Source organism: Brienomyrus brachyistius, unplaced genomic scaffold (assembly GCF_023856365.1).
Source record: "Brienomyrus brachyistius isolate T26 unplaced genomic scaffold, BBRACH_0.4 scaffold62, whole genome shotgun sequence".
Taxonomy (NCBI): Eukaryota; Metazoa; Chordata; class Actinopteri; order Osteoglossiformes; family Mormyridae; genus Brienomyrus; species Brienomyrus brachyistius.
This window is the reverse complement of record NW_026042337.1, coordinates 1,387,621-1,413,297: the sequence shown is the minus strand read 5'-3', so window position 1 is coordinate 1,413,297 and position 25,677 is coordinate 1,387,621. Positions and strand designations below refer to the sequence as shown.

At 46.2% G+C, this 25,677-nt stretch overlaps 3 protein-coding genes across 3 annotated transcripts in view; 1 reads left to right on the top strand and 2 right to left on the bottom strand.

Moving 5' to 3' along the window:
• Positions 1-487: 487 nt before the first annotated feature.
• Positions 488-8,854, bottom strand: LOC125725214 (CASP8 and FADD-like apoptosis regulator). The gene is made up of 10 exons (XM_049001936.1): positions 8,542-8,854; positions 7,722-8,061; positions 7,280-7,385; positions 6,481-6,616; positions 6,084-6,148; positions 5,924-5,990; positions 5,699-5,751; positions 4,213-4,291; positions 3,633-4,137; positions 488-3,359 (listed from the first exon to the last, which is right to left on the bottom strand). Exons 1-10 carry the CDS (start codon positions 8,624-8,626, stop codon positions 3,230-3,232), a joined length of 1,566 nt encoding a protein of 521 aa, XP_048857893.1. The 5' UTR covers positions 8,627-8,854; the 3' UTR covers positions 488-3,229.
• Positions 8,855-9,411: 557 nt separating this feature from the next.
• On the bottom strand, positions 9,412-11,338 carry ndufb3 (NADH:ubiquinone oxidoreductase subunit B3). Its single transcript, XM_049001938.1, has 3 exons — positions 11,252-11,338; positions 10,193-10,322; positions 9,412-9,793 (listed from the first exon to the last, which is right to left on the bottom strand). The coding sequence occupies exons 2-3, from the start codon at positions 10,318-10,320 to the stop codon at positions 9,640-9,642; spliced, it is 282 nt and encodes a 93-aa protein (XP_048857895.1). The 5' UTR covers positions 10,321-10,322; positions 11,252-11,338; the 3' UTR covers positions 9,412-9,639.
• Positions 11,339-12,235: 897 nt separating this feature from the next.
• Positions 12,236-25,677, top strand: part of LOC125725150 (protein FAM126B-like) — a 33,310-nt gene continuing 19,868 nt past the window's right edge. Inside the window, 1 exon segment of the mRNA XM_049001772.1 lies at positions 12,236-12,760. The gene's annotated coding sequence lies outside the window, so the exon portion shown is untranslated.

Below are 25,677 nucleotides of genomic sequence, written 5' to 3'. Positions count from 1 at the left end.
CGCTATAGCATTTAATCTACCCCAAAATAAACATGCATTAGAGTTTAAATACCATAGCATACTGACAGCTCTACTTCTTTACATACATTCTTTAAAAAGATCTGATAATAGTTCAAGACACCAAGCTTGTTGCTTCGTTTTTCTAGGAAAACCAGAATCGAAGGTATGATTTTTCAGCCTATTAAACCAATACACTGTCAATATCCGGCACTGGTCTAACGAAATTGAAAGACGTACCGAAGAATTTAGAGGCGCGTGAAGTCACGCCACAACAAATCTAAGAGCCCCATCTAGCGGTCAAATGCGGAACCACTGCGGGGCGTAACTGCTCTATTTAATGCAGTAGGTTTAAAACATATTTCAGCGTTTGTATGAACAGTAATTAATACAATACGCAGAAAAAGTTCAGACTTTTATACTATACCCGCCCGAAATTGACTTGCGCCCGTTCGTTCCGGTCCCAAATACGAACGCAGACTGTACATAGTGACAGTGAAAACACGTGTTCAGGATTTTATTTACAAATGCATTAAAAATAAAAAACCTGAAACCTCACATTTACATATGTATTCAGACCCTTTACTATGACACTCCAAACTGAGCTTGGATGCATCCTGCTTCTTTCTAAACATCTTCACCTTGTAGTAAATTCACTTGACTGGACATGATTTATAATAGCACACCTCTCTTAATAAGGTCCCTTGGTTCCTGGGTCATGATAGGGTAAAAACTAAGCCATGAAGAAGGAACCGTCTGCAGACCACTGATATGTATTGATCTGGGTGGAAAAAAATGACCAACGTTTTAAAGGTTCCCAGGAGCGTAATAACCTCCATCACTGTCAAAGGGAAGACATTTGGAACGAAGAATAAAGCTGGTTAAATTGGCTCATGGGAGTTTTACTTACACAAAAATGTTCTGAGGGCAGAAGGAAAAATGATTGGTTCAAAGAGATAACCAATCAGATTGTAGAGCAGGTGGGAATAAGACATCTGATTGGTTGAACCCACTTCCTGTATAATCTGATTGGTTATCTCTCTGAACCAATCATTTTTCTTTCTGCCATTTCTTGTGTGACATTGCCATGAATGTTAAACTGGGTAATGGGAAGAAGAGCCCAACTGACTCATTAATGGAACATCAGAATTCCTGTTAAAAGATGGGGAAAACTTTTGGAAGGACAAACCCATCTACAGCACTCCATTAAACAGGTCTCCATTCCTAAGTATGTGCAGTTGACCATATATCACTAATGGATTCCTAGATTATCTGGTCTGAAGATGATGTGTGGTGAGACCCAGGTACCTCCCATAACCTGGCTAATACATCTTTACAATGAAGCATGGTGGTGGCAACATCATGCTCCTGAGATACTTCGCAGTGGAAGGGACTGATGTGGATTGAGAGAATGATGAAGACAAATACAGAGAGGTCAGTGAAGAATCCATGCTGAAGAGCGAACACGAGCTTGGGCTCGGGCATTGGATCACCTTACGGCATGCCAACGATCCAAAGCACACAGCCGAGACAAGGCTGCGGTGGCTTCAGAACAACCCTCTGAATGTCCTTCAGAGGTCCATCCAAAATCGAGAGAGCTTGAGAGGATCTGCAAGGACGAATGGGAGAAGCGGCCCAAATGCAGGTCTGCCCGGCTGGCTGAAGATTGTCAAAAACAATCTTGCAAGTGTATTCCCTATTGCAAGTGGTTCTACAAAGCATGAAAAAAAGTTTCTGTACACTTGCATAATGGGAGAGTCTTGCAGTTGGGGTTACCAGCTAGTTATACAACTGAGAACTGCCTTCCTGCTAATCCAGTAGAGGGCCACAGAGCCCATACTGGGAGGAACAGGGCATAAAGGAGAAAAACAAAGCAGACACACACACACAACAACAACAACAACAAGCAATTCAGAAATACTAATCCACTTAACTTTTTCTAATTCACATACATTTTTGTAAAGTCCCATGTTCAACTCAATAAATAAAGTTAAAGAACTACTTTTTGGGCAATTGTAATTAATCTTAGCATGTTTCTGGACTGTGGGGAGAAGCTGGGGTACTCAGAGGAAACATCACAACTCCGCACATACAGAGATAGACCAAAGACTCCAACCCTGGCCCAAGAGATATGAGGTGACCATGCTAAGGCTGAGGGAGGTGGAGAACCTGTCGGTATGATGCAGGTCCAACTGCTTCAGTCTGAATGTCAGAAAAACTAAAGAGCTGATAGCGGACTACTGCAAGAAGAACCCTGAACCCTCCAGATGAGCAGTGTTCCAGTGGAGATGGTTCACAACATCAAATACCTTGGGCTTCTGCTCACTGAGGACCTCACTTGGCACTCACATGTCAGCAATCTGGTCACCAGGTGTGAGAAAGCGGCTGTACAAACTGAGGCAGCTGAGGAGATTTAGGGTGACTCCAGTGATCCTAAGAACCTTCTACTCAGCTGCTGTGGAGAGCATCTTCACCATGAACATTACGGTATGGTTTGGGAACTGCTGTCTAAAGGACCGCAAAGCCTTGCAGTGTGTGATCAGGGCGGCCGAGCGTCGTGTCAGATCTCCTCTGTTGCACATCCAGAGATACTAAGATAATTAAGGACCCCTTACACCCCGCAAATGGTCTGTTCCGCAGGCTGAGCTCAGGCAGACGGTTCCGTTGCCTAATGTCCAGGACAGAGAGACCCAGGAAGCGTTTTTCCCCCAGGCCACAAGGCTTCTCAATTCAAACTAATTGTGGTCCTTCTGTAGGCTTATGTATGTTTGTACTGGAATTCACTGCACATGTTCACATTACTGCCCAAATAACTTTACATCATCAGTCTGTACATCATCTTCCCATTGCACTATATTTTAGATTGTAGTTTTACATTATATACTTGATTTGATATATTTATATATTGTATGTATATATTGTCATTTTCTTTTTACTCCTACTTTAGTTCTTACTTTTTTTTCTTCTATTTTTGCACAGCCAAACGGTGACTAAAAGATATATTGCACTGCATGTTGCACTGCATATGAGGAATAAACTTCTTGAATCTTAACTACATAGATAATAAAAGATGATAAAAAATAAAGATAATATTATGCGGTTTTCTACACGTTAAATATACTTCATGGATCTTTGGTTTAGTATGATCTAGTATAATAGGAACACACCTTAGGATGTGATTAGCTTAGGAACTGACTAGTGTTCACATTGCTAATGGCTGCTCGGATCTGCTTCAGGTTAGGAAGAGAGTCTTTCGTAGTGTATGCCGTAGACTGAGACTGTAGGTCTTCTCCGTGTTGTACCGGTTGTAGTCGTAGATAACAGAGTTGACTTCTGTGTGAATGTCTAGAAGGTGACGCTTTCTGAAAAAGAACAATGGATTCACTCACACCAGGCCAAGGAATGAGAGAGCATCTTCTATTAGTGCACTACAGCAGGTGCAAAGACACACAGCTGCCAAGCAAATAGCCAAAAGCTTTAAGGTCTGGCTATAAGATGTTGGCCTGCCAGTTGCACCCTAAAGCAAGATATTTATGGTCAACTGGCTCAGTAAAATGTCAAGCTTTATGAGCCCGTAAAATCGTAACAGGTAAAAGTGTCACGGTGTTATTAAATGATTAACATGGAGGCTATACCTCTTCTGCCCGTTCAGCAGGGCGGCGCACAAGGTGCGGAAATACACAGAGCTATGTGTGCCCTCCTCCAGCTGCCGGTGTTCAGTGCTGCAGTGGCTCCAGAAGACGTCCGCATCTGAAGGCACGGATTCCACGTGGGTGGAGACAGCGGGTCCGTCAGTTTCCAGGTCCTCATCCTGGTGCCATTGAAAGACTGGGGCACCTGCATTCACGGTGTAACTCTGGATGAAGAAGAGCTTCGGTTTCCCTGCCAGGCCTGGACAGGCCTCCGCGGAGAAGAGCCGCCGGACAGCATCTAGGCTCAGCCCCGGGCCGCTCTCCTCCGTGGCCAGGAGGTTATTACCCTGACCGCGGCTCAGGATGCAACAGACGAAGGCATCAGATTCCTGGAGCTCACGGTGCCTCTCGGACACCATCCTCAGGAAGGAACTGCTCTCAACCACATTCGGCCATTTCCGCTGGATCGTGCTGAAGTGCAGTCGCTCGAAAGCCTGCTCCAGCATGTCTGACAAAAACATACTTCTGTCATTTCGACATTCCCAATTAGCGCCTCCACGCAAGGGCTAGGAAAGAGACTTACCGCCGTCATTGCCTACACAGTCTATGATCACGCATACACCTCGGGGCACAGCCTGCATCCGGTAGGTCTGCAAGGGGTCCTGTGGTTCAGAGGGCGAGAGTGGACAGTGAGCACACAGGGAGCAGGCTGTGTACAAGACAGGGTCAAGAGAAGTCCAATAGAGGCAGCTTCTCCATCACATGAGGGGTATGAAGCCCAACTATCAGCGCTTTTCCACCGTCACCAAGAACTGAGCCGTACCCAAGCCATATTGCGAACTGGCAGTTATCCGTTTGTGAAGCACGTGAGCCGTACTGACCTGTACCCATGCTGACATGTTCCTACTTACTAGCAGGACTGAAAGCGTGAAAAAAAACTAAGCTGGTTGCATCACCACCATCTGATTGGTCAAAATGCATGGAGATAACATAATACAGCGATTCTCAGAGATGCGCTAGAAAATGATTAAATCAGCACACAGTAGGTCACGACGTACACCGTGTGAACGGTAAATAAGCGTCTCCGGCACTCTCCAAACCCGGCGACATCTTTACCGAACTGACCCTTCTGCAGTGGAAAACCAAAGCGAACTGGAACTATGCTGTAACTAGTCTCTTTGTAGTACGGCTCAGGCACAGGTATGCCGGTGGAAAAGCGTCATATGACAGTCCTTTTGCTGGGTCACAAGAACTCATGCAACAAATTATTTAAAAAGAATACAAATAATGAAGAGAGCTGGGTGGCAATCTCCCAAATTCGTTAATGTGATTTCCATTCACCAATGACAATTACCCAGTCTCTGATGCTTTGGGTCGCAGCAAGTTCTGAAAGGGTCATGAGGCTGGAAATGTAAGCATTTTAAAACCAGCAAGAGCCTATGCTGATCCACGATCAGATTTCCCAGCCCCAGTCCTAGAACTAACCTATACAAATGCTTAGTGTAAAACTAGGAGCACTCAACCAATCCAAGAAGCCATACCGCAGATGCTTAATTTAAAATTCACTGGCATATCCAATCAGATTTGTGAAATAGGCATCGATTGGCCTAAATTGCAGTGTGCACTGCATGCTTAATCACAGCATTAATTTAAACCTATACTTGATATAGGGTCAGACTGAGTTGGGACGGTAAAAACTGGATCGTGGTGCAAAAAGGTTTTATGACATGAGCACAAATGTGATTAGAGGAAGAGTGTTAAAGGTTATTTTTGAGAAGAGTTCAAGACACCAAGGGTACAGAATAGGTACAGAAGTCAGTGTGATGGGGGAAAAAGGATGATTGTCGAAATCTACACGCTCCTGCCACTCTGCAGACAATGTGGTGGGTCAACACGATGGGCGCAAGCACGCACACATGCACGCACGCGCGCGCACACACACACACACACACACACACACACACACACACACACACACACACACACACACACACACACACTATCTAGGGAGCAGCACGGGTTGGAATAAACCAGCAGAGCCACTAAAATAAAAGGTTTGAGCTCATCACCTGACAATACTGTCTTCCTGTTTCAGGAACTGACATTTTAATGTTCTCTGGAGCTGAAATGGATAAACACATATATACAATTCCGCAAACAACAGACAATAGTGAACCAGAGCTATGTGTATGTCAAAGAAATGCCATGATAACATGTATGCTTATCCAGTCACGTCACACTGACGTAGAGCCCAATCCAATGCGGGTAATGGAAGCGGGGAGATGGGGGCTCACCGTTAGCTCGGACTGGTTGCAGACATGGAGCATGAAGCTTGAGGGTGGAGCTCTGTACCATCTGGCACTGTGAGAGCAAACACAGAACATACTGAAGGTCAGAGCCTAAAGGAAACTCCCCCTGGCACTTGGAACTCATGCATGTTGTATGTTTACATACACGGGCGATTCCCGGGCTGGGTTCCACCCTTGGGCCTGACATTTTAACATGATGTGTCCCTGAACCTGGGAAAAAAACATAAATAAGGAAAATCTTTTAACAGTTTCAACAAAAAGACACTTTAAACTACAAGCATGAGTAAAAATTGTCAGGCTCAGTTGGAGCATTGGGTAAGCCCAGCTCAGAAAATTTAATCTGGGGAAAAACTACTGACCAAAGAAACAACGAAATCTGTCAGCAGGAGATTGAGGGTTTTTCCATTACATCACACCATACACACTGCATCCAGTGCAGAATTTCTATTTATCAGTAAAAAAAAAAATAAAAAAATTCCATGTATCATCACAACTGTAACAGAAAATGAATGAAATTTTTTATCCTGATCCACATTCCTCACCTTTCATCTGATACCGCTGGACCTTTTTGGCAAGATCCGCTCTGTGAATGTTCTTCAGACACTGTTCGATGAGCTCCAGCTTCTCACTGGAGACCTTGTTCAACTTCTCCAACTCAACCACCACGTCCAAAAAGGACTGCAACACGACACAAGGACAGCTGCTCAGCACAGAGTAGCTGTTACAATCTGCCATATATTAACCTCAATCATCTTAAACAGGTTTACAGAACTCCCAACATGACCTACAGCAAGAAGGCCACCGTGACGTCAATTCGAAAATAAAAGCTCATCTTATTTCAAAATACCTCATCCCTGAAGTTCTCAAGACAAAAAAAAGCAAGTGACTAAAGTATGATTTGCAATACAAAAACCCATGACAGAATGACATCATTTAACTCATTTCCCTTTTCCAGTAGAAAAAAAAAAAAGTTTTGAAATGGAGCATGTCCTCCCCACTGAAGACCACCGTCTGTGAACTCTTTCGTGTTGCTTCTGACAATGAGTTGTTCTGCATACCACAGGAATCAGACACTATTCAGATTCTTATTAAATACCTCGCATTCATTCCTACTCTTTCACTCACACTACTTAATGCACGGTATTTGATTTACTCACAAAGTATAATGAATTCAGCTGGGAGTTTGATTATGGGAAATCTGGCATTTGCCCATATGCTTAAGATTTATTTTTCATATGATTATGAGATGAGGTTAAAATTGCTTCTATTCCAAAGGAAAAAAAAGCACTAACCATTTAGGAAATAAAATTGAAGTGGAACAATCTGTTAGTTGGGTCTTACTGTAGCAGTCTCCTGTCTCCCCTTGGGCAGCACTTCCCTTAAGAGGAATATAAGGGAACGAACATCTTCTTTACCCATATTCTCACTTAGATCTGCCATCAGCAATCTGAAATATAAAACAATGTCGAATATTAATATAAATAACAATACTTTTATAGCAATATAAATATTTTGTTTACCTGTCAGCCCTTGGTCTCCCTGCCTATGATTTTTTAAAATTTATTTTAACTGTAATGAATTTTCGGAATCTATATGCATTTCCGCGAATTTGCGATACAAATACTTGGAAATTAATTAAATTAATTGATTACTTAATTTAGAGGACTTGCTCTCATGTGAAAGAGTTAAATAGCCTATATTAACCGCATGTGATTTCACTTGCTCTACCTAAACTAGTGTCTCCCTGCGTTTCTTCTGTTAACAATCGAAGTGGGCGGTTTACCTATAATCCGACACCACATAGCCGTTTTCCAGCAGCCCTTCCACCTCCTGCCTGTTTCTTCCCAGTATCCTCTTCATGATGTCAAAGCGTCGCATCCTTAGCATGAGCTCCAGCAGAATCAGCGGTCCTACCCGGCCGTCGTGAATCAGGGAGCTAAGCTTCCCCCGCAGGTCCTCCACACAACCTTCGGGCTCCAGATCCCCGCACAGATACGCGAGTTTCCGGCGCTCTTCATGGTTCAGCTCCTCCACAACTCGATTGATGGTCTTGAACTGTTCGTCGGTCATTGCGAGTCCAGGTAGATTAAAATGACACGTTTCGGAACTCCGGTATCTTAGTCCTACAAACATATATATTCAAATATTTTTACAGTAATTTACATAAAAAATACAATTCATACAAAATGAAAAGCTACCGATTCCAGTAACTGGAGACACAGAATGACAGACAGATGAATATAAGTAAAGTTTCGGAAAGTCAATACGGCGACTGTGACGTAGGATTCCGATACGACATGGGAAATACCACCAAATTTACGTAAAATTTCTATGCTGGACCTTTCTGTGTAAATCATCACGGAAATGACACACGCGTATTTTATTAGGTCATTACTTCCGAAGCGGGGGACTCGATGCAATTAAGACGAATTAATGAAGGACCTTTCATGGTTTTTACCATCATCGCAACCGCAAAATCGAACAGCCGTCTAGTATATTTTACTGTTTAAATGTCAACAGCCCCGCGTATCGGCACTTCTTATTAGAAATAAATTAAATCATGTTAAATATTTGACTTAAAAACGGAAATAAAGAAGCTATACCATATTTAGACTCGGCGAACAAGAGAAGCAGCCAAACGAAGACATTTTCCGTGGTGACCTTGAGCACATCCGGAACCGCCCACATTTTTTCCGAATAGGTCACATATATCAGATATAAACTTATCTTTCTTTTAGTTATTTTTTAAATGCTGGGCAACGTATTTAGCCGAAAGTGGCATTTAATTAGCTGGGTTCGTTTTTTAGGTAGCTGGATTATCTTTAATTTAAACGCGTACGTCATTTGTTGCTTGGCAGGACTGTTTCCACGATTTTGTTGACATTGTTTAATGCGTATGCTGGATAAAGTTATTTTCACCGTGATCTATTTTAAAAAACACGTATACGTTTTTATTAAAATCCTTGCTTAATAACTTATTCGAGATATTGAAACACTTTTGTGCTCGAATAGGACATGGTTGATTACATTCAGAATGCAGCTTTTGATATGGGAACTGAAAGCTACTGGGTAGCTCCACCCTCGAGCTTCATGCTCCATGTCTGCAACCAGTCAGAGCTAACGGTGGGTAGTTGCGCATTCAGTTACAAATGCTTAAGATTTTAAGAATTAGAGTTTTGTGGTCATTAACACCCCACAGTCTGCAACAACAAAACGTGCATCCATCCATCCATTTTCCAAACCGCTTATCCTACTGGGTCGCGGGGGGTCCAAAGCCTATACTGGAAGCAATGGGCACGAGGCAGGGAACAACGAACTCCACACACATGTAACACAGGTGGAGACTCGAACCCAGGTCACAGAGGTGTGAGGTAACAGTGCTAACCACTGCACCACCATGCCACCCCTTATTTCCACTCTGTTGGTGTGTGTGTGTGTGTGTGGTATTGCTCATATATTAAAGTAACAAACACTTGAGTTGTTAATATTTATTACACTAAAATTACACATTCTGTACATCCGCCATGTAAAGTCTGGCGCAGATGTAACAAGGGGTCTGTCTTCTCCCATGAACACTGGACAGGAGGGAGCAAAAAGGGTGAAAGGTTTATTTTTTTTCTTAAATGAAAAGCATCTCGACAGGGGGATGTAAAGACAATGTCCCTTTGCGGCTCCATCGACCGTCTGGTCACACCTTGGCATTAGTGTTCGGACTTCCTGTGGGGGCCGGTGAGGGCATACTCCACACCAACAGCGGCCACGAATGCAGCAAAGCCCCACTTAAAACCTCGGAATAAGACGTGTGAAAAGGTCACCGGTTTCGTGAAAGCCCCCAGGTAACGCCACGCCTCATTCCTGCAGGGAGGAGTGGGAGGAAGTAAACATAAAACAAAATGTAACATTTACTGGATGCTTCTCAAAAATACAGACATGTAGGTTCACAATCAAACCCAACACCACTGATCTATTACGACCTGGACAAGCCCACCAGATAAGGATATTTAATAATAATAAAATAATAATAATAATAATAAAGACCACTGTAGTCACATGACCAGAGGATTTCCCAGTCAAGCAAAAGGTTTGCCCAGGTACTTAACGTAAGACAGTAAATTAAATGAAGTCCTAGAAAACGAGCCAAATATAAAAGCTACACATAGAAAAATTATTATTCATAAGAAAAATAGGTTAAATAATTCAGAGGAAGAAGGCCGTTAGGACTGTAGGTCAGGTCATACAGACCCGCCCTCTCACCTGGCCCATGGGTCCCTCAGCCCCCTGCGTGCCAGTCTCTCCCGAGTGAATTCCATCGGGGTCCCCTCCACTTTCCACTGCTTATGGTCCGGCATAGACAGCTTCCCATGTCCATGATCGCCACCCATGGCTGCTCACGATTACAGAAACGGTGTCATGGTCCATTTTTATGTGCAGAGCTGTGCACCTTTTCATTTCAACGCCTGTGGAAACTATAACTGACTAGATTAAGTACAAATTGTCGGTGTACTTCATACGTAAAGTACCCACAGTTAACAGAACCAAACACACAACCCTGTGGGTGTGAAGCTACTGTGCTAATCACTGATACACTGTGTCACCCGAACAAACAGCAAGGTGTTCTTTTAGGAAAAAAGACTGAATAGTATAAATGAAATGGAAAGTGAATCGTATGCAGGAAACTACCCTTATACTTTTAAGCAAGGCACCTGCATGACTTGGTAAGTGCGTGCTATAAAAGGTCAATTAAACAATTTTATAATACACATGTTATAACTTTATAGCCAGACTCGGTGCAAATATGTGGCAGAAACATTAAAATCCCAGATGTAACAACCTTATTGTGTCATTCAGCAAAGTTGTCAATCATGCAATGTACACGAAATGTTAACTGTCTGGCAAATTCAGTTTTACTTAAGAGTGAGTAATACATTCGAAAACAGACTAAATCCATACGATGTCAAAGCCACCCACAATCCTGCAACTAACCAGCTAAAGGGTATAGCCTTCTAAATTATTACACCAGCAAGTAACTAATGCGATTACATGATACAAGAATATTATAACATTACGCTAAATACCACACTGCAAAGCGCAGCTAGATGGCCACAAATACTGTAAACCAGTAAGCAAGTATTAAAGAACAAATCCAATCTAGATAGCTACGAAACTAGCAGCCTCTAATGAGTATGTCTTGGTTTATCTCTTTCGCATTCCTAAATGAAAGTTTTAGCCATTTTTCTGATCGCTAGGAGCATCATATACATATCTGAAACAGTGATAATTAAATAAACAATTAAAAACGTCCAGAAATAATACCTTGGTTTAGGAGCCTTGATGACCTTTACTAGGAAACGCTTCACAATTTTTTTTACCTCTCTTCTACGGTAGCTGACGAAGGCCAATTTTAAAAAAACGAAACGCATTTTGAGATCCTTATAAATGGAGCTCGCTAACAGTTAAACTTATTATTGAACCATTATTTTAGAAAGTGTTTTTAATTTTATGACGGAATGTGAAATTGGTCTTAAAAGTCTCTCGATGCAGCATTCTGCTGTTAGATAAAAAGGAATACATATAAATGTACAAATTTATATTATGAATCGCATTCACAAGGCCGTATAAAATAAGTAAATAAAGTAAGACAAATGGATAATGAATTTTTCAGGGCACCTTTGATATGAGACCAACATATCACGACATAAAAATAACTTTATGAATAAAATTAATTTAAATATAAGCATAAATGTGCATTACAAACGAACTGGGCAAAAAAATAAATACATCTGAACTACACGTAACAAAAACAGGTTATCCAATTATGCATATTTGGATTATGGCTCACCCACAATGTGATATCATCAATAGAAAGATAAATATGAGCGGTGATATATTTCACTAATTGATCATGGTGACCCTCGTGATACCGTACACAGGCTATTTTGCGGTTTATGCTAGAATTCATTCCTTATAAAATACCTTTTAACAAAATCATTTTTCATTAGAATTGCATAACGTCGGTTGAATTATATATATAAGGAACAATTCAAACAAGATCAAACGATAAATTGAAGATCTTTAATTAGAGTGCGTCAGACTAAAGAATATATATACATATATATATGTGTGTGTGTGTGTGTGTGTGTGTGTGTGTGTGTGTTAACAGCAGAACGGGATGTTCTCTTGTACATATTACTATATTTTGCTATATATATATATGATTGGACGTGACTGAAGTGAGGGAGATGTGTTACCATGTACTGTGCTCCCAAAGGAGCTTAAAAAAAACGCCCCATTGCTGACCAGCCCTTTACATTCACGCACCGCGATGCTTCTTCTCCCTGGCGTGAGCAAACATCCCAGGTTGTACCTTTATATATCACCTCCCTGCCTCGCCGCCTCCTGCAAGCGCCGCACCGCCTGAGTCACGTCCACGCGGCCAATTGAGTGGCTCGTTGGAGCCCCTAAGCCGGCCGCCCAATGGCAGCGTGCGATGGTGGAGCAGCGGGGCTGGCAGGAAGGAGACTGCTGCTGTATTGGAGAGCCGGGAATCACTCAGGCCGGACCCGGGGCTACTGACTAGAGGAAGGGGGTGGTGGGGGGGATCGTGAAGTGAAACACATGCGAATTATTCCAGTGCACCGAGGACTGGGAACGTATGGTGGCTGTCCGGCTGGCCGCGCAGGAATGAGTTCATAGCGAAGGGGCAGCGATCAGTGTGGCGCCGGTCTCCCTGACGGCGTCCTGCTAGTTTCAAGGACTTGGGTTATTTATTTTAAGGGACTATCCGGTTAGAAGACAGCCGGACGCTCTGCGGAGATTTCCCAGGTAAGTACGGCTTCCGTAAAAGCTGGCTCGCCCGCTGAACTTTTACAGTAAAAATAACTGGCGATTTCTCATTCGGAGAAGGCTGGCCCGGCCGGGCGGATTCAGACTTTTACGTGGCGGTGCTGCAAATTACCTCGCTGCTCTGCTCATGTACAACTGCTGTAATGTGTCGGTTTCCGTAATCGGCGTGTGCTCCCCCCCCCCGACCACCACCATCGCTCTCCGGGGGGGTTCGATAAGCAGGATGCAATCGGCATGACGGGTCCGAGTTCCGTGCCCGCCGGACAGGCGTGATTCCTGGTGCAGGGACACGATCGCTCCTACCCGGACAGCCTGCAGCCCCGGTGGAATTACCCCGTGATTTGACGGCAGCGGCCAGTGACCTGTACCGGATTGAGCATGGCGAATGGATTACGTAAACGCCCGGCCGACTACCATCGGTCGATTTGTTGTCGCTGAGACCGCAGAAATCTGATGTGAATTACAAAAGAGAAAGGGACATGTATCGGATGCGCTATAATGCAATGGTCTGTATACGCGAGTTTATTTATTCATTCATTTCTGTGTTTACCCCATTCCCCCACCCCCACCCGGCTGCTTTGCAGTGAAGCATCTTAACTAGCCAGGCAGAATACCCTGATCATATATATGACACACATATATTATACATATCATATATATATACACAAACACACATACATAATTGTGTGTCTGTGCGTGCGCGCGCGCCCGTGCTGCGTGTGTTTTGCGTCGCGCGGGGGTCTCGCCGGGGATGCGCGAGGGATGAGACTGAGCGCGAACGTCACGCCGCGAGGGCTGCGGATCCGCTGCCGATTGCCGGTGAATACGGCCGCTGAACTCACCAGGAATCCCACGCGTGTTAGAAGTGTGCTTGGGGCACCCAGAGTGGCAATAATATTCGGGAGAGGTTATTTTTGAGTCTTGTAAGACTGTCACCAAAAGCTCCTGTTAGCAACATCCAGCGATAGAACTGGGTTGGACCTCGGTGCTTTTTTAATTTTAACTATGTCTGCATGTGGATTTTGAGAAGTGCACCTGAATTTGAAATTGTGTTATTATTGGATTACCTCCCCAACGGAGCCAGTCACGCATGCTGTGACGTTCACCCTATGACTTTCCTTCTCATCTTGGCGCTCTCTGCATCTCTTCTCTGGAAAAGCACGACTGGTGCAGGCGGCAGCAGTATGGGATGCAGTCGCTGGCTCTGTCCCAAGAGGAAGCATTATGCTCCGCGTGGTTCCCGCGAGATGCTGTGTATTTGGTCCCGGATGATCGAGCTGCAAGGGGGGAGGGGGGGGAATCGGTGACGTGGTCCAGGTCGGGTCTTTTTCCAGGGACGCACATGTCCCCGTGGTGTCGCTCTCGCAGATCAATTCCAGCCCTGACCTACTTAACAGCAAGGGGACCGGTTCGGGTTCCAATCAACGGTACAGAGGAGCCTGGAAAGGGACTGTCAGCCTGAGGGTCACGTTGCAGCCCCTAGATTCGCCCTTGGGGTTCGTGTGGGATAGACCTCCTCCATTTATCCAGGCTCCAGATCTGTGGAGTGGCCTTGCTGAGTGGGCTGGATCATGCATGCAACAGTGGGATCTCAAGTAGGCCCTTGACCTTCAATAAATGATCTGGACTCAGATGAAGATTTCTGCAGAGCCTTACCAAGCGTGCCACTTCCCAGTTCTGTTCGTGATACGGTTATGTGGTTTTTCTTCCATGTCTACGTCGATCTCGCCTCTTTGCATGTCGGTCGGGACTCCGGCAGACTGCACGTGACGTGATAATTGCCGGGATCTCTGGCCTGGATAAGAGCTTCCATCCTGCAGCAGATTTATTGGCTAATGCTCCAGCCTGGATTAAGTCTGACCTCTGATCTGTGCCCCGAACGGCGTTTTGCAAATTTCCGAAACGTGATCAAAATGGAGACCAAATCCTTGTTCCCTTTCTACCTGGATGGCTGTAACTTTTCAGGTGAACAAGAAGGGCTTTTCGTGGCCTTCTGCTACCTCCACAGTAGTGTCAGGAACTTAAAAATGCAAATGCTGTTTGGATCAGGAATTTAGGTATTTTAGTTCTGTGGATACACAGCTAAGCAAACGAATAAACCCAGTAACTAAGTCAAAGGACACCTCGCAAAGGGGTCAGGCTTTGTTCCAGTGAATGATTAGTTTGCAAACTTTATTTTACCTTCTGTAACGACATTTCTGCACTGACAATACCTTCTGCACTAGTGGTTAGTCATTAACCCAGTTAGGCCTTGTGTCGGCTATGCACACCTGCACGCAGAGCGAGGTTTCGTGCTCTGGGACCGAGGTAAAGCATAGTTTTCTAAAAATAAAAGAAAATGCCATTCAAAGTGTGGAAATATTGTGAAACCAGAGGAGCGCATGCGATGCGTGTTATGCAAGATGCCATAAAGCCGGCAGTGCAACCGAGCCAGCTTTGCAGGCCTGCTCTTCATAAATTCCATCCACCCAGATGGGTTAGAGATAAATACTGGAATATTTGACTGAATATTGCTGCCTCTCTTCTTTCAGACTTGCAGGAGGAAGAACATACCGATTCTGACTAGGACAGGTCAGGAGCCAGGCTCTGTTCCTCTGTCTGCCTACTCTCTGCTCACCTAACGTCTTAATCATATGCCAGAACATCTTGCTTGTCAAGTGGATTCATCACACACATGTCAAATGCTTTTTTTCCCAGGAAAGGGGGGGGAGGGGTGCTGCTTTTATTCAGGGCTGCTTGGACCCCTCAGCCCACTCCTCCACCATTAGGGCAGGCGGACTGTTGACTTCCGTTTGGCTGGTGAGGTGCTACAAGAAAAGCTGAGGAACACAGAGCTATTGTCCGAGGTGATCACACCTACTCTTGCTGTCATTCTGTGACGGCTGTCTTGGTAAACAGTCGTCAACAAACTTCTGTTCCGGTCTGCAGATTTCGTCAGTGTCCTTCGTGACTAATGTATGAAAAGGCTGCGTCGGTTTTTGTATTTCGCTGTTTATTCTGCGCTTAAGGGGGCTGTTTTGGCTCTAAAATCTGGCACACGGAGCTTTCAATCTTCCTATGCGATGGAAGAGTACTCGCGCTTGCACCCATCCCCCCCCCCTCCTAGGGACATGTTGCCATGATCCCTCCCTGTCCTGTCATTACCAAGTCCACTCTCCACACACTCCCATTTCAGCATGGGGGGGGGGTGCCTGCTAATGTGTATCTTGAGTATCTTGAGCTGTGTTGCTTTATTTCTGATCAAGCTGTTTTAAAATATCACGTGTTTGTAGACTGGAAATAGTCCAGTTTTACCTGCTTGAGCCGCAAGTATTAGTTACCTGAGGTCAGCAGAAGTTTATGTAGCGACTGGGTTGGGAGGGACACGGAGGAAGCTATTCTTGGTGCTGGTGGCGCGCCCTCAGAGTAAATGTGTGATGGGAATGGCGAGGAAGTTGTCATGGCAGAGCAAAGAAAGACAGGATTCTTTAGGAGTTCACGACAACAAAATGTCGCAAAGGCCGCTGAAAGGGAAGTAATACCTTCACGACTAAAAATAACTTGTAGGTTTTCGCATTTCCTGTCTGCTTTTCTAACTTTGTAAATGCAGGGGAGTATAGTTGAGAGTCTTAGCTGTTGTTACAGTACTTATATTTATATATGGCGTTAGCTTGCTTTCATTTACTTTCAAAAAATGATTTTACGCAAGGAAATTACTTGTGCGTTAAAACCGGGTTTTGAGGCGACTGTTAGATTTGACTTATAAGACCTTTTGTTTTACTAGCAGATGATGTGTTACCCGATTTCATCGATTCTCCCTTTTAATGCTGAGGGAAATGCTGTAATTCCCCATGCAGACATAGGCCTGCTCATTGTCATTCCTCCACTCGATGGGTTTCCCTCTATACACCTGCCAAAGCCACAGGGACCACTGCAGGGTTCTTGCCCATCATCTCAATCTGTGATCACACAACTGGTGGCAGGCGAGTGAGGAGAGAGTGTCTCGGGGTGCGGGGTGGGGGGTGCTATCTGTGTGCTGCCTTTTTAATGATAAGGAGCACACCAGGATCTCCACGCTGTCGCACTGTGAGCTGGAGGTGCGTGGACCGCGGAAGCAGTGTGACGTTCGAGACCGTTCGACATCTATGCATGTGTCAGGGGTTTTTCGCATGCGGAATGCTGAATTACAGTCAGTTCTAGGTTTTAAAGCCTGCAGAACAGGCTTTTGCAGCTGACGTGAGGGATGAAGTTTTAAGCCTTTTAGAAATATGGAGCCACCAAAAGTGAAATATAATGAAAAACTTATGTAGTATTTTTGGCATGTTCGCGCCGAGGCTGCTAGAGGGGGCAGACTGTTCCTTAAAAGATCAGAATTAAGGGCTTGATGGCCACAGTAGAATGGTGGATGGTTGCATCGTTATGTCTATAACTAAAGGCTTCCGTTCACTGATAGTTTCCTGCAGAAGTGAGTGTGTGCAGAGTAGTTACCAACAGCATTGCTGGCTGGTCTTACCATTTTAGAGACATGCTCTAAAACGCCCCCCCCCCATATTGTCTGTCTGTGGTGCTCATAGATTGCTACTGTGTCCTCTTGTTCTGTATCGTGAAGCAAGTGCCTCTGACTCCTGTGCAGGCCGACTCAGGAGATGGCGAGTCATGTGACTGGAGTGTTAATGCAATGAGTCGTTTACTGACTACGCTCCGCTGCCACCTCAGCACAGGTGACATGAGTGCAGCCCAGACTGGGTTGACGATGCCTTTCCCCTTGTACGTTCGGCACATTCCAGATTTTGTATCGTAACATTTGGTTTTCGCCACAGCCCTCCTGGGGAGTCGTGAATACCCATGATCACTAGATACGATCAGTAGAGACACTCTCCAGTCTTTCCAGATTAGGGATTGCTGACCAGTTTTGAGCATTTGCTTAGTCTGTGGCAGCTGGTCTTCGCCCCCGGGAATTATTCCTGCAAAGCTGTTAATACAGGCACTTTGGTCAACGCAGGACATTGTGTGGTACAATCAGAACGAAATGGAGATCTTAGATATTCTCATTAAATTCCCGCGCAGCTGGCCAATGGACTGTCATGGAGCCTGGGTCCTTTTGGCCGGGTTATGTCGATGAAGCTGTTCTCCCTTCGGCCTCCATGGTGCACCAGTATTTGTTTCCCCACAGATGGGAGCTAGTACTAGCCGCCGGAGTGGTGAAGCCCATTTAAGTACGAAGATGCTGTCATGTTGTCCCCCCCCCCCCATGGTGTGGAGACTGTAATGAAAGTAGTAGCCTTCAGTGCCTGAGGCTCGGCCCCCAGATGGAAGTGGGCGGACGGGCCCTGCTGTGTGGAGGTTGGCGCACCGCCTCCGTGATGAGGGCACCCTTTGTGTTTGTGACCAGCCAACTAGCCTTGTTATCGCCGCCATTGTCGAAGATATCCTCGGAATCCCGGCTCCATTGTTTCCTGCACTCCTGCAGTGAATCACCTCTCCAAATAACTCTCTATAAACCCCCTCCTCCCTTTTCCTTATTGTCAGACCTTTTTCCGCCTCTTTTTTTTTATTTCAGTGCTCAGCTGTGACCCTAACTGTCTCACAGAGCCAGTGTCAGGTGGGGTGTGATCTTCATGTTCTTGTAAAGGCATAGATGTCGGTCTCAGGAGTGCAGAACTGGGCCGCTGATGCTCCCATGGGCAGCTCGGTGTCTGTGCTACCGTAACCGTCCCTGGTTACCATGGAAATACTACGATTTACAGATTCTTGTGTGTCCAAAGTCAAGGGTCAGGAATAAACCTTTGAATCAGGGTAAGATGACTGGGAAAATACCTTCTAGAAACCATATACCTGTTACCCTCTTAGCTCTGGGGTCCACAGAACCATTTTTTGGTGCCTTTTTACTGCCACTCGTGGACTTTCCGGTTCTTTAGCGTTTTAATTATTAAGTTTCTGAAATGTTCAAATTTGACTTTTTGGTGTCTGACCTCCAACCGCCTCCTTAGCTGCGTAGAGATGGTTTGTATGAAGCCGGGGTATTGGCTTTGGGGGGGGTGTCCTCTTCCAGCCAGTTCCATCTGCTTTCCTGCTCAGTGTGTTGTCTGTAGGGTGGTGATGTCACGGGCCGTTGCACCTTACAGAGTGAAGGGTAGGTTAAGGGCAGAACCCCAGCTAGGCGTTAGTAGTGCTTCTCCCACCCCTCTGGCTTTAATTAGCGCACCATAGATTAATTGGCATTCTTGGGGAAAGTCCCTGATGCTGTGTGCTGCTTGGTTGAAGGCCAACGGAAAGCGCTGTGCGTCTGCCCTGTGCGTCTGCCCTGTGCGTCTGCCCTGTGCGTCTCCCCAGAATCTTGTGTATTGTAATGGTGAGGTCCACTGGTTTTGATTCAGGCCAGAACCCTTCAGGTGAACAAAAGGTAAATATGCCGGTAATAGGCTGGTCAGTTCAGGGCCATCAATAATTACTGGTTTTTTTTACTTGTACAGTTCTATTGCAAGTGATACAGAGTGACTTGTGTTTTACACGTGAGCAGCTTGTGAGGTTAGTCACTGTCCTCGGGGGGGGGGGGGGGGGGCATGGGTAATTCATCTTCTCAAAGGTGCAGCAGTGCTCGGATATGAACTCCACAAGTTTCTTCCTCGAAAACTGTGTCATGAAATACCTTGGTAGCCACTCTCCCCTTTGTTCCTGCAATCGTCTTGTCCCCAGTTCGCCTGGTGGAATTTACCTGTAATTTGCTTCTGGGGCCAGATCCACGGAGATCTTAGTGTCGTCGTCCTCAGTCACCTGCCATGTGGCTGTGAGCCTCGAGGGCCTGCAGACCTTCAGTTTGAGGTGGATCCTCATCTTCTCCTACATAGGGTGACAAGGAGCGTTTGTTGCTATACACATCAAACTGGCTCACGCTCGTCTGGACTAGTTGTTGGTGGCCATGTTGTCTCTTATACATTATGGGTCCCACTGATCATTTACTGAGGAAGATGAAACTTCTTTGCAATCTCGGTGCAAAAAAATGCACAGCTACGTATCTGACACCCTCGTTAATCATCTGCTTGGATCTCTGTCTCCTCTACTCCCAAGCCAAAGTCAAACCAAATGAACCCTTATCATGGGGTTGGCTGGATTCCGCCCAGCCGGCTTGTTTGATGCCTCAATTCGGGGCGATACGATTTGGTGTGACTGCGTAAACATGCAGGCTGCTTTACCATCCGGCGCTGTCCTGCTTCGAGAGTAATGCTGACTGAATTAGAGGGCGGGGGCACGCTCTCCTGCCTGATTATAGCCTCCTACCTCTCCAGCCGGAAGGTTAATGGCCTATGACAAGTCAGTCAATCTGCTCTCCCTGGGGACTTAAGCTTTCCATCCCATCTTTCACACTTATTTACCAACAGCTCCAGTCAGTCACGCTGCTCTTTCACGGACCGGCCACTTTTACGTCTCGTTTTTAAAAACGTCGCTTTAAAAAAGAAAAAAACAGCCACCTCTGTTTTTTCTCACACAGAAAAACAAGTTTGAAAAGACTGAATGAATAAATTGGACGATAGGCCTAAAAGACTATACATTTAATGCTTGTAAATGATGAATGCCCCTTAAAATGCTGTATCTGAGAGAAAGATGATTGTCTTCGTTGTCCTTTGTAACGGTGAACTCTGCATTTAATTTATTTTCTGTCCTCGGGTGCCATATATGGTGCAGGGAGAGTGTGTCTCAACGCTGCCTGCTGGCCGTCGCATGAAAGACGATAAGAGGTCATTTTGGTGAAGTCGTCTTGCTTGTGGTTTGAGCCACTGAACTGCCCTTTTTTGCTGACCTCCTTCCAGATGGAACTGGGTGGTAATGGTTACTGCTGGGAAAATAGCCAGTAACTCCTTTCCCTGTGACACAATCGGGCAGTGTTCGAGGGTCCGTCCTCTCCAAAGGCTGACTCAATGCCCTCTGATCGTTCGCAGGTTGCGGTGACCTTTGTTTGGTTGACTCTTTCGCTGAGGTCTATTCTGTCCACTCGGTAATGAGCTGTCGTGTGTCGTGGTGAAAGTAGGCTCTCTTATGGCCAAAAAAGGCAACACCAAATAGTGAAATGGCCCCGCCTTGTCATTCCCGGGGGGGTGAAAACTGGGCAAGCATGCATCTTAATGTGTGCTATTGACCGCTGCATGGCCCACACAGTAGGGCCCCCGCATGAAGAGGCGGTGTTCTGCTTCCTTGGCATATTCTCCGCAATCAATGCATTTCGTTATTTTCCCCACCGTGGTGGCCTTCTGGCACGGGCTGTCTGTGGGGCTGAGCGTGCTGACCACCCCTTCCAGACTGCTGGCTGTCTGGTGTCCATACACACCCAGCACTGAGTTCTCCAGGAGCTGGGTCTTTTCAGTGGGGGCATGTAAGATGGAAGCTGAGGGTTCAAGTATCAGGAAGAAGGCCGATGTCAAACGCTGGGCATTTTGCCAAGTCTACTTCATACATGGGTAACCTTAGGTGTGGTTAGTTCATGAATCTTCCAACTGCGTTGTACATTGGCATTTCATTGAAGGAGGATTTCTCGGCAGGTAATTTTGAGTTGCGCTAATTTGTTTCCGGATCGTGGAATCCACTGAGAAACACACCAGACTTTCTAAACATGCATACTTGGTTGACTTTGATTTTCATGGAGACCCGTGAACAACCTCAACTTTGTGAATTTTTATACGTGGATTTATTATTTCCAGTAGCAGAAACACACCTAGAATGACTGTAATTGTAATGACTGTAATTTGCCATGTTTACTCTGCGCAGGATCTGGAGCAGGACGTTTTAAGGGTCTAATTAAATAAATGACTGGGTGGGCTGGAACCCGGTGTTTACGGGGGCTCGGCGTAAGCCCAGCGGGCGAGAGCCGCTGTGTGGAGGGCGGGAGGCCTACGCTCGACGTCGGCAATCAGGACCTCCCAGGCTTCCTCTGATACGGTCAGTCTCCAGGGGCTGCTGACGTTTTCCGCCTCCAGCTCCCTGCGAGAACAGGAAGCCGTCGCATCCTGTGGCGTGTGACTCTCAGCGGATCTCCGGGCTGCGGCGCCCCAGAGAGAGCGCCGCCTGTGGTCAAGAATGTCGCCTGTCTTGTGTCTGGAAGTTTTCATTTCCACCCCATGTGGCAAAGTCTGAGTTTATGATGCTATTTTATAAAGGAAAATAGTTGTTTTTGTTTTTTACAATAGTACTGCCTATATCGTTTTGAAGCTGATCATTATTAATAGAAGACGGTAAGCAAAGCAGGCACGTACGTGACCCACAGGGTATTGTGGTTTGGCGTGTGATATATATGTATGTATGTATTTAAAATGCAGTTGTAAGTGAAAGTACATAATTCTGAGTTTTTATTGACATGCTGACGTTTATACCCTGATGGTGTATAAAGATTGTGTCATATCCTGCATTCCGTTCTCCTTGAAAGGAAATGTACGGTGTCAGGTAGCCCAGACATTTCTAGATACTTCCCGTGTCCCCTGATGTCATGTGAGAAAAATGCACGTACGTGAGAAAAGAATGTGCATCTCATTGGTTTACAATCTTTAGATCCTGCTAAAGAAATGCTTCCTTAAATAGATTTTCCCCTCCCACCTGCACGGCAAATTGCAGTCAGCTGAAACGAAGGCTATATATGGGTACTGCAATAGTGAAAATTGATTAATAGAAACCCTTATGCAACACTTCATCAATTAAATTCACAAGGCACTTAAATTTTTAATTATAACCGGCTCTGTCTTGTTCAAAATACTGCCCGTCGACGTGATGAGCGGTCCCTCGTCGGGTGATTGATGTGTGGAAAACGCTGACCAGCTGGTCCGCTTGTGGACATCACTGGCTGCTCTAAGCACCATGGCCTGGGTCAGCGGTTCGCAGGGGAAAACACAACCAGCTGGTGGCCGCGTCGGGGTGGGGGGAACGGGACCGGGCTGGGGGACTCGCCATGTCTGGCTGCGTCTGCACGTGCCCCCTAAGCAAGGCAGTGAGACCCCCAGATCTGGCAGTTGAATGAGTCAGGCAGTGTGAGACGTTGTTTCAATGCTTCAACATTTTCTATCCTACCTGGCTTCAGATGAGCCACACCTGTTCTCAGGTAAATATCAGGAACAGGTGTGGCTCATCATAAGCCAGGTAGGATAGAAAACCTACTGGATGGTAGATCTCCAGGACTGGAGTTGGAGACCCCTGCGCTGCGAGATTGCGTGGACTGCAGCCCACAGGGGGCGCCGTTGTCCCCCACATCCCAAACTGCAGCGACGATGCTTCTACAGGTATTCTGGTAGCTGCCCTCACTTGGAGCCACATGCGTCACCCGGCCACCCCGGTACCGCGTACCGTTGCAGCCCCCCGACCCGTCTGAGGCAGCTGATATTTTCTGCCTTCCACAGCAGACAGTACAAGAGCTTCTGCTGAATGAATAAGTTATAAATAGTAATGTTTAGCCAGGTCCGGAGGGCTGTGTCTCCGCTTTCTCCTTGTGGATGGGCTGGTTTTCATTCTGCTGGTGAGGGGTGGGGGGCTGGGGATCTGCTTTACCAGTACCTGTGCCGCTCAATGATTGACGCCAACCCTAGGAGGAAGGATGTTTGAAGGACGGTAAGATCCAGTGACTGCCAGTCCGGGGGCCAGCAGGAATTGGCCAATGTGAGTTTTAAGAGGTCGTTTCATTGGTGTTTTGCTTTTATTTTTGTTTTAAGAAGTATACTTTAGCACTTGGCTGGCAGTGCTACTTTCCTGTTCCATATTCAGACCAGAGGCAGAGGCTAGAGACCTCCATTCTTACACTGGGAGAGGGCGACCTGACCGACCGAGCCAAATATGGCAGTAAGAGGTTTGTGTGTTCCAGGTAATTTGATGTAGATCAGTCTACCCAGGAAGTACAGGTGGTGAGATTTGGGTAACAGGGGCTGTTGCCAGATACTGGATCCGCTATTAAGGCCAAAGTTAGGGAGCCGTCTCGCTCCCTGTCTTAAGTTCAAGATGGTCATGGGGTTTGAGGAGTCATAGTGGAGGTGGTTCAGGGATTCTCTCTGAAGCTGTTTGAAGGTCCTCGTCATGGTGGCGTCCGTTTTGGAAATGATCGGCTGTCCGTGAGTAACTCAAATGACAGGCCAGCTAGTGCAGGAACTCTGGGGTGCTGTAGAAAAGCGCACTTGATGACGGGAATCGGCCCGTTCTGCACTAGCCTTCCTCTGACATAAAAGAACCTTCCGGAAGGAATAAAGAAGGGTTATAGGAATGGCGGGCCAGGGATGGAGTCCTTCCTTTGAAACTTAAGTCATCTGCTGACTCGGCCCACAGGATGCCATCGGTAACCGGATAAATGAGGTTTTGAATCCCATGATGGGTGAGATTACCGTTCACTGCCAGTTACTGAGTGGGACCTGGCAAATTAACCAATGGGAAGAAGGCTGAGCCTGTCAGACTGTAATCCTGCCTAGCGTGGCTTTTCTGTGTCTTCCTCCCATTACCGTGGTGCAGCAGCACTAATTCTCATTGGCTCACTCGATTGTGACCGACTCCTCTCCGTGGCAACGGGATATCTGTCATGGATGCCCCAGCGCCGGCTTGTTGTGTATGTCAGCTCCCGAGAGGGAGAAGCTCGATACACGACCGTGCGAGAGGAAGAGAGGCGACTGGGCTTGGCCTCGCCTCGCTTGTACTCTGGTGCCGACGTCTTGACAACTGCTGCTTCTCAGGAGGCCAGGCTGAGCCTTCAGGGATGCATGTGCACTCCGTACTGCAGTGGTGAAGTCGCTCCACTGAGCTTTAATGAATAACCACAAGATTGGAGATGCTGGGCTGGGAGATGCAGACTTTCAGGATGTTTCTCAAACTCAGAGGTGGATAGTTCAGGTCCGGAAAATCCAGACCAAGATTTTGTTTCAACCAACCGTTTGAGTATATTGAGTCGCAGTCACAGAGGACTCAACTGGTTGGTTGGAACAAAATCTTCGTCTGGATTTTTAATTTCTGGACCTGAACTACCCATCTGTACTCAAATTCCTCTGTAAAATAACGTGTCTCAGTCACCTTGGGAACTTCGGTTTCCCACCAAAGCAGAATCTGAACAGGGAGGCATTGTGACACACTGGCAGTGTCCAGCCCTTTACAAAGTATACTTATTTATTTATAAAAACCCAACAGTCTGAGCAGGACCGGCTATGTGAAGAGGCTTTGTGAGGCCGGCCTGGGTGTTACTTCCTGTGGCCGGGGGGGGGGGGGGTCACTACAAGCCAGGCCTTCACCATGCTCTTCAAACGAAAGCTTCCCCGACAGCCCACTTCAAACGGCTGGGTGTCACTTTAAGATAAACTCGCGGGGCCTGTGCTCCCATGTAAACAGGCCCCTTTGTCCGGGCCGCCTTCTCCTCAGAGCAGGTCAAACGATGCGCGCGCCTTGCGTGGCTTCTTGACTTTCTCTCTACTACGCACCTCATGCTCCGGCAACATTTGCGAGCGCTTTGCATGCCCGTCCACAGTCCGGCCGGGTGAAGCGTCCTTAACCATGGCAGCGGCGGACACAAGTCGGCACAAACCCAAAAAGGAGAGCGGATACACCCTTAGGCGTTCCGGTAAAATACCCGCTGCCTTTGCGTTGAGTAGAGGCTGACGTTTGGTATTTTTATCAGCCAAGATCTTGACAGATTCCTCTACATGCAAGATGGTGATATGGTAGAGCAGAGAGACTGTTTGAATGATTCAGGACATTATCAGGAAAAGAAAACAAAACAGGTTCAAACTTAGCCAGGATTTTGTCCCTCCTGGCTGCAGTTCCCCTGCCTCTCCAACGCCCATGAGCTTCAGACAGACCCCTGGGTTCTGGAGAACTCTGACTGTAAACAGGAAGTGCTGACAGGTCAGGACAGAGGTCTAGAGAAAGAGTAACTCAGGGAAACGATGCACATTGTTCCCGGGCCTTAAGAGGTA

Bases quoted from the DNA above. Each gene is read 5' to 3' on its own strand.
- ndufb3 (XM_049001938.1), bottom strand. From the start codon at position 10,320: ATGGGTGGCGATCATGGACATGGGAAGCTGTCTATGCCGGACCATAAG. The intron at 9,794-10,192 runs GTGAGAGGGCGG...TCCTCCCTGCAG, and splicing joins CTGAGGGACCCATGGGCCAG to GAATGAGGCGTGGCGTTACC.
- LOC125725214 (XM_049001936.1), bottom strand. From the start codon at position 8,626: ATGTGGGCGGTTCCGGATGTGCTCAAGGTCACCACGGAAAATGTCTTC. The intron at 8,062-8,541 runs GTATAGCTTCTT...ATATGTTTGTAG, and splicing joins GTTCGCCGAGTCTAAATATG to GACTAAGATACCGGAGTTCC. The intron at 3,360-3,632 runs GTATAGCCTCCA...GTTCTTTTTCAG, and splicing joins CTGCTGAACGGGCAGAAGAG to AAAGCGTCACCTTCTAGACA.